We start from the raw sequence: 7,767 nt of genomic DNA, 5'->3' as shown, positions 1-7,767 counted from the left end.
GGATACTAAAGTGATAAAGTGAAAAACCACAGGATACTAACTTGATACATTTTAAACCATAGGGTATTAAAGTGAAAAAAATTGAAACCACAAAGGGGGTTTTTGAAGTTTTTTCAAAAATTTTCTAACCAAAATTCAATTGATTTGGATGTCTTTACATTGTTAAATGAGAAGACGTCTCGTATCGGCCATTAAAATTACAAATTTTGAAACTCTTTGATCATTAGTCTAATGATGTCAAAAAGATTTGAAGTTTGATTTCTAAATACTTCAAATGGTATAGATCATATTCAACGGTAATGATCGTCGATTTGGAGGCTCCATTAGCGAAAACAAATAGTTGGGAACGGACTCCGTTTGCTACCGATAACATTCTAGCTCAACACTGTAGAATGTATTAGAAGAGTATCCAACAAGACAGAAATTAATATACCTCTCTATATTGAAATAAAAATAATATTTTTCTTGTTGAGAGAGAAAGATAAGTTTGCTACCGGTTTCATTCATAGCGAATATAAACTAAACTATATAAGTGAGGCAACTGGCCCCGAGAATCAGAACACCCTATATGGGTAGCCACAACATAAACCTGCTAGAATGTAACAAATACAAGCTAAGATAATTTATGATTGTCCTCCAAAAAATCCTCCTATTGCTTCGCCTGCAATTTGGCCCTATAGACCGCTGCTGACGGCTCAGTGTTGATCTCTCTCTGAGAATAATATTGTTCCTTTCTGTCCATATAACCCACCAGCAAGCTATAAGCAAACTTATTCAAGTCACCCTTTTCCTATTACAATCTTCCCAAGTCGCACTTTCCCAAACACCAACGACATCTTCACTAAGGACCCATTCCGTACCCCCTTCGCCAACCATCACCATAAAATATCTACTGAAAATACAACATGTGAAGATGTGATTTACTATTTCTAAAAACGATCCACAAAACACACAAAAAATAATACTATTACTACACTTACAAACAAATTTTATAACAATTTACGAATTAGTATATATGACAGTACTTAATGGGTAAAAATGTACAAATCACTAGAAAATAAATATGAATAATAATTTTAAGGTTAAAATTCATCTATTAAGTTGTATAGTTTATAGAATATTGTAAGATTTATTAACGACTAAAGCATTCTTCTTACAATAATTCAAAAAATTCGAAGTTTGAGGTACAAAATGTCTCGCGCTACACAGTTTAAACAACAAAAGTGTAATTTGGTCTGAATTTTTTCTAAATTAATCTTTGCGACAGAACTAGAATATCCAAATTAGACGATATGATGTAGAGACTCGAAATGGTATATTTGCTTTTCATTATAATAGAAGCTTCAAAATTCTCTTATCATTGGTAAATGAATACACCTAGAAGAGACGCAGATGTAGGATCACATAGGATCTTAATAAATTTTGGATAACCTTTAAATACCACTCATATAGTTTCGTACTTTTTCACTTTAATACTTTGTAATTTAAAATATATCAATTTAGTACCCTATAGTTTTATTTTTCTCCTTTTGTCAACACCTCCATATACTTTTCATTAAATCACACGCAAAAAATTTTAAATATCCCACCTATAGTATATAGAATATTCACTTTAGATATATTAGTATATCTATATCTGTCTACATAGATATATTAGTTACAGGCATTCATAGTTTATGCATAATCTTTTGATATTTCATCAATAATCCAAAGCTACAAAAAACTGTGAAGGCAAATTATAATGAGCTTTTGCACGGAAAAATAAAATAAAATTTCTTATTTGAAACTTCTAATTCTATTACAGCAAGAAGCTGTTAACAAGACGAATGAAAAGGTCGTAAAAGCCTCCTCAGGAAGATCTACTTAAATTGCACTTCTGTGGTAGTATTTATAATTATCTTCAAAAAGGGGGGAAAGAAAAAGCCAAATAGTTGATGATCTGCAAACAAGCAGGTACATAAACACCACTAACATGTCCTCTAAGATTATTTTTCAAACCACATCCCTCCGAAATAAATACATGATTGATCCACACAAGCATCCTATTATATCATGAGAAAATACTTTCGTTCGCGATCAAAATCATTTACTAGGCCACCAAATCTAGATCAGCTGAAATGTGTTGATCTATAAAGAGAGCCGCTGATCCTTGGATAAAGTACTCGCGAGCTCACATTGCAGCAAGGAGTTTTTGCGCAAAAATGCGCTGTTGTTTTATTCAGCAATTTTGACCTCCTTTTCTGTTTCTCGTATCTCTGGCCAAAATCTTTTTCGGTGGACTGAAATGTCAATCTAATCTATGCTTAGTCCCAATTGCAGAATACAACAAAGCCGAGATAAAGATGCCGTAAACACAAAATGAACAGATAATCTGAACTAAACCACACATATGAACACAACAATAATTAGGTGGCTTTATGGTGAAGTTCTTCGTAAATGGAAAATGAAAGGACGGGAAGTTTAGAGGAACCTCTATGAGTTTTCTTAGTCGGCGCGAGATTGGCCGGCCCGAGATGAAAGAATAATGCCAACAATGAGACCATAGAGTGCGAGAGCTTCGGCAAATATAAGAATGAGAATCATCCCCACAAAGAGCTTGGGCTGTTGCGCATTAGCCCTGCAATTAAAGTGATACGCTAACCATCAAGGATAGGCATAGTAGCCTTTCAATCACCAAATTTATTAGCATCATCATTATTCTGTTATATGATAAGGAATGGCATGGTCATTTATTTGAAGACACCTCAGATAACGACAAAAGGTTAGACTGGCAGCTGAACTCTAATATTAACGGAAACTAAAACTTTTTTTTTTCTCTTTCTTTTTTTTTGTTTTCCTTTTTCGAGAGAGGATATGCATACATCTGTAAGCCTAATATAACGACACGATTCTCAGTGCCTGTTTTGCCCACCCTTCTAGAACAGCTTCTCTAACCTTACAAGCAGCAGCTAAGTGTTTTGACAAGTAAAAAGTCTAGAACTTATACTGTGGTGAGAAGTTGAACAACATCCTAGGACTCAAGAGCAGAAGCTCCAGTTCAAAGCTTCTGATTCTGCTGAAGCAGGAAGCTACTGGTGGGACTGTATTGAAAAAGTTTATAAAAACATGCCGGTGGGATAATAAATTCCAAATATTTGACAGGCCTCCATACAGTTTTACCATATTTTATTTCTTGAAGAATTAAGTATTCTCTGAAAATAAACAAAGAAAGTAAAATGAAGTGACAACATTTGGATACAAATATGAACAAAATAATTACAAAAGGTAACGCCAAAGTTGGCCAAGTCGATCACCTAAAAGAACAAGGACAAAACTCGACACATTTCCCAATCCATATTTATAAGGCACTTTGTGAGCAATTTAGATTAGCAATTGGGTTCTCACACAATCTCACAAGGAAAGAGATATGTATACCAAACGGCGACATTGAAACGCCCACTGATATATCCGGAAAATCACAATAGTAGTATGAGCAAGTGTTAGGATTATGAAACCCCTAGTTATATTTATGTTATTTTATACAAAACATTAGACAATTGATAAGGTTTCGATGATGATATAATGTTGGACGTCCATAATTATTCAAGAGTCTATCAAGAATATAATATTTTATCTTACCATTGGAAAAATGACAACAAATTATCGTCAACCAGCGGATTAATCCAAAAGGTATAAAGACAAGCTTAGGAATAAGCAACTATCTAACAAACTAAATAAGTGAATTAAGCTCACCTAATAGCACAATAACCATCTAGCTTACATCCACCAAAAGCAACTAAACAAGGAATAAATTGGAGCTTCTACAGGGCTAAACATATCATTTCTAAACTCACTAGGCGATATATTAACCCCGCATAACACGTTCAACCATATCTAATAGTGAAATACTTTTAATATTTCCATTCCGCAAACTAATGAACATCAAAATCTAGAACGCACCCGTGATCATTTAACAGCTAAAACCCTTTATAGATCCCCCTCAACTTTAGGCCATTTTGAAATAGACCACTCAACTGTTTTTCATTTGATTGACACCCCTTAACTTTTAATTGTTTAGATTTTGAACTGAGGATCCGTTACACTAACAAACGGCAGGTTCGTCAATTGAAGTGTTTGACACAGTTGAATTTAACAGAATCACCATTAAATTTAACAAAATTCTATTCAATTAATAAAATACAGCCAAATAAAAGGACAAAAGAAAGAGTGGAGGTGTCTATTTCATAAGATCTTATAGTTAAGAAGGTCCCTGTACATTTTTTGAAGAAGGATTTACTGATGCTAATCAGAGAATGTCATCAACAAAATCAAAACAAATCAAATCAGATTATATGAAGATATTGTAAAAAATAACAAAATTAGAAGAAGAAGAAGAATATACCTAACACCGGCATCGCCGACGATTCCGATCGCCATGCCCGCGGAGAGCCCCGCGAGGCCGCAAGCGAGCCCCGAGGAGAGGTGAGCGTACCCATCGAAGAGGTAGTAGGATTTCGCCTTAGGGTTGATCCCGGTGCTGATGATCACGGCGATGATGAGGCCGTAGATCCCGAGCACCCCGGCCATGACCACGGGCACGATCGACTTCATCACGAGCTCGGGGCGCATCACCCCCATGGAGGCCACCCCGACGCCGCTCTTCACCGTCCCGTACGCCGCCCCCATGCCTGCGAAGCCACGATCGCCATTAGAGCCCTAGGAGATCGCTCGATGAAACCCTAGAGAGGTGGGAACTGGGATTTTACATGAGAAGACGAGGGCGGCGGCGGCGCCGAGGAAGCCGAAGAAGGGGGCGGTCTCGTCGCCGCTGAAGCTGGACATGGCTGCGGCGGCGTGGTACGGTCCTATAGTATCAATAGGGATAAATGATCACTTCGAGGGGATCGAACCTCCTAAAGAATTGAGAAGTAGAGAAGTAGAGAGAAGAGGTAGAAAGAGAAAACAAAATATAAGGAAAAAGAAACAATATTACTTTCTTATTTATTGTAACTCCGGATTACATTATATAGAGTTCAAATCCTTAAACTACTCCTAATCATATCTAATAAATCTATTCCCAAACAAGATAACTGCCTATTCCTAAATATATTCCTAAATAATAAGATATTTAAATTTGAACTTGTTTATTAAAAGAAAACTATTAAAAAGGAAAGTTGGGGTCGCATCATCTCCTCCGCCCTCGAAAGCCACCTTGTCCTCAAGGTGGAAAATCCTCAAGCTTGTCTAATCCTTTTATATCATCTTCTCTATTTTCATCAGGTTCGGCCTAGATCAAAAATAGTTGCTTTGATTTGCATCGATGTCCGGCTCTATATTTTTCATCACAATTGTAGCAAAGGCCTTGATCTCTTCTTACTTTCGCTTCAGCCGGTGTGAGGCGCTTTATGGGTGGAAGCGTCTCATTAGACATTGGTGTTGTAGAGGCAGACAAAAGAGAAGCCTTAGAATTTATAATACGATGTTGAGCTATCAACTTTTCCTCTTGTAGACGAGCAAGACCGATGGCTGCTGATATAGAAGTTGGTCGGAAGGCTCGGACATCATGCTTTAGGTCCTCCCTCAGCCCACTAACGAAGCAACTTATGAAAAATGCCTCAGTTAGTCCTGAAGTGCGATTGGCTAGCATTTCGAATCGAGCCTGATAATCACGAACACTTTGCGCCGAACCCTGTTGTAGTTTTGCTAATTCTCCCATATAGTCCTCGTACATAGTTGGACCAAAACGAGTACAAAGAGCTTCTACGAATTCCACCAAGCCACGACTCCACGGTTCTTCTCGAACCATTGAAGCCATTGTAACGCTTCATTCTCCATATGATAGGATGCGAGCGGAACCTTCTGGATGTCTGGTATTTGATTAAATTTAAAAAATTGTTCTGCTCGGTACACCCATCCAGCTGGATCCTCGCCATCAAACCGAGGAAACTCCAGTCGTGTGACACGAGGTATCACCATCATAGAGTTCTCCATAGAAGGAACCAATGTCCTTTCCTTGAAAGGAGTAGGAAGAAGGGGGCGATTTTTATCGGAACTGGAGGCGGATGTATCTACGGACGGTGCTTGTGGTTGCACATCCATTTTTGTGTTCATAGCGATAATTAAATTTTTAATATCGTTAATGGAACCGCTAATGGACTTTACCTCGGTCTCCAGTTTGTTTAATCGAATATCAACGTTGTTCATTTCCTTCCTTCGTACGAACTCTCCGTCCATCTTTCGTAATAATTCCCGTTGTGCTCGAGTCAGGACCATACAAGCTCTGATACCAAATGGTACAGTCCTACCGTATCAATAGGGATAAACGATCACTTCGAGGGGATCGAACCTCCTAAAGAATTGAGAAGTAGAGAAGTAGAGAGAAGAGGTAGAAAGAGAAGACAAAATATGAGGAAAAAGAGACAATATTACTTTCTTATTTCTTGTAACTCCGGGTTACATTATATAGAGTCCAAATCCTTAAACTACTCCTAATCATATCTAATAAATCTATTCCCAAACAAGATAACTGCCTATTCCTAAATATATTTCTAAATAACAAGATATTTAAATTTGAACTTGTTTATTAAAAGGAAACTATTAAAAAGGAAAGTTGGGGTCGCATCACGGCGGAGGGAGAGAAGGAGGGGGAAACCCTAGATCTCGAGAGAGAAAACCCTAGATCGTTGGAGATGGAGATGGAGAAGAAGTGTCGGAGGAGGGACACGAGATGGTTTCTTATTAAGGTATTGATTGGTTCGAGGATAAGCAAAAAATTGGTATTCCGGAAATAGATATAAATTAAGGTACGAGCGAGAATGAGCGAGAATTAGATTAATTTTGTGTTTAAATAAAAATTAGGTTACTCCTGAAAATGAGAAAAATAAAGCTTAATTAGGTAAGATAGAATAAAAATTAAAGTGAGTAGTTATAAATAAAAAATAATAATATTATTTTTTTATATTAGAATTTAAATTTTTAAAATCAAAATTTAAAATTTTAAAATCTCAAGTTTATAATTTTAAAAAACTAAAATTTTAAATTTTAAACTTTAAATTTAAGATGAAATTTTAATTTAAAAATACAAAATATCAAATTCTAAATAAAAAAATTTAAAATATCAAAATATAAAATATAAAATATAAAATTAAACAATTTAAATTTTAAATTTTAAGTTNATTGAACTTTTGAAAGAATAAATAAAAAAATTTAAAATATCAAAATATAAAATATAAAATATAAAATTAAACAATTTAAATTTTAAATTTTAAGTTTTATAATTTTAAAAATTATAAATATTAATTTTTAAACTTATAAAATTTAAATTTTATAATAAATTAAAAATTCTCTCTCTCTCTCTTTCTTTACGGGTGGAACAAGTTGGGTTATCCCATCTTGGGGTGGGAATACTAGTTCCCACCTCTTAACAGGCTATTAAGGAGTGAATTAATGTTCCTACTATTTTTTGTTTGTGTTTGGAGATAAGGTGGAATAAACTCTTTATTCCACCTTTATTCTCCAACCAAACATAGCCTAAGGACATAGGAGAGGAGTGGGAGGGGTTACACATACACTACGGGTGTATGCTACGTGTACACGAAAAGTACCCCGAAAACTACCCAGCTCAACAGAGTGAAACGTAGCCGTGGCAATCCAGTTCGCTGTTCGTGAGTCAGTTCGTGTTCGGCTCGAAATGAGTTCGAAATCGAGCGAATAAATGAGCCAAACACGAGCTTAATTTTTCAGCACGCTCGCGTTCAGCTCGATAACAACTCGAATATATATATATAT

At 35.8% G+C, this 7,767-nt stretch overlaps 1 protein-coding gene across 2 annotated transcripts; it reads right to left on the bottom strand.

Moving 5' to 3' along the window:
- Positions 483 to 6,710, bottom strand: LOC109707502 (V-type proton ATPase 16 kDa proteolipid subunit-like). 2 transcript variants are annotated; one of them, XM_020228804.1, is made up of 5 exons: positions 6,609 to 6,710; positions 4,746 to 4,834; positions 4,382 to 4,667; positions 2,471 to 2,617; positions 483 to 892 (listed from the first exon to the last, which is right to left on the bottom strand). In XM_020228804.1, the coding sequence occupies exons 2-4, from the start codon at positions 4,819 to 4,821 to the stop codon at positions 2,485 to 2,487; spliced, it is 495 nt and encodes a 164-aa protein (XP_020084393.1). In that variant the 5' UTR covers positions 4,822 to 4,834; positions 6,609 to 6,710; the 3' UTR covers positions 483 to 892; positions 2,471 to 2,484. The 2 variants fall into 2 exon arrangements, with proteins under 2 accessions (XP_020084393.1, XP_020084399.1); XM_020228810.1 differs by having other exon boundaries at positions 483 to 889.

Source organism: Ananas comosus, linkage group 1 (assembly GCF_001540865.1).
Source record: "Ananas comosus cultivar F153 linkage group 1, ASM154086v1, whole genome shotgun sequence".
In the NCBI taxonomy this organism is placed as follows: domain Eukaryota; kingdom Viridiplantae; phylum Streptophyta; class Magnoliopsida; order Poales; family Bromeliaceae; genus Ananas; species Ananas comosus.
The sequence above is the reverse complement of the archived record's forward strand: the minus strand, read 5'-3'. Positions and strand labels throughout refer to the sequence as shown.

What these genes read in the sequence shown, in the direction of transcription:
- LOC109707502 (XM_020228804.1), bottom strand. Translation starts at nt 4,821, where the DNA reads ATGTCCAGCTTCAGCGGCGACGAGACCGCCCCCTTCTTCGGCTTCCTC. An exon ending in CGCCGCCCTCGTCTTCTCAT is followed by an intron (nt 4,668 to 4,745) that starts GTAAAATCCCAG and finishes GTGGCTTCGCAG; the next exon opens with GCATGGGGGCGGCGTACGGG. An exon ending in GTCGGCGATGCCGGTGTTAG is followed by an intron (nt 2,618 to 4,381) that starts GTATATTCTTCT and finishes CTTTAATTGCAG; the next exon opens with GGCTAATGCGCAACAGCCCA.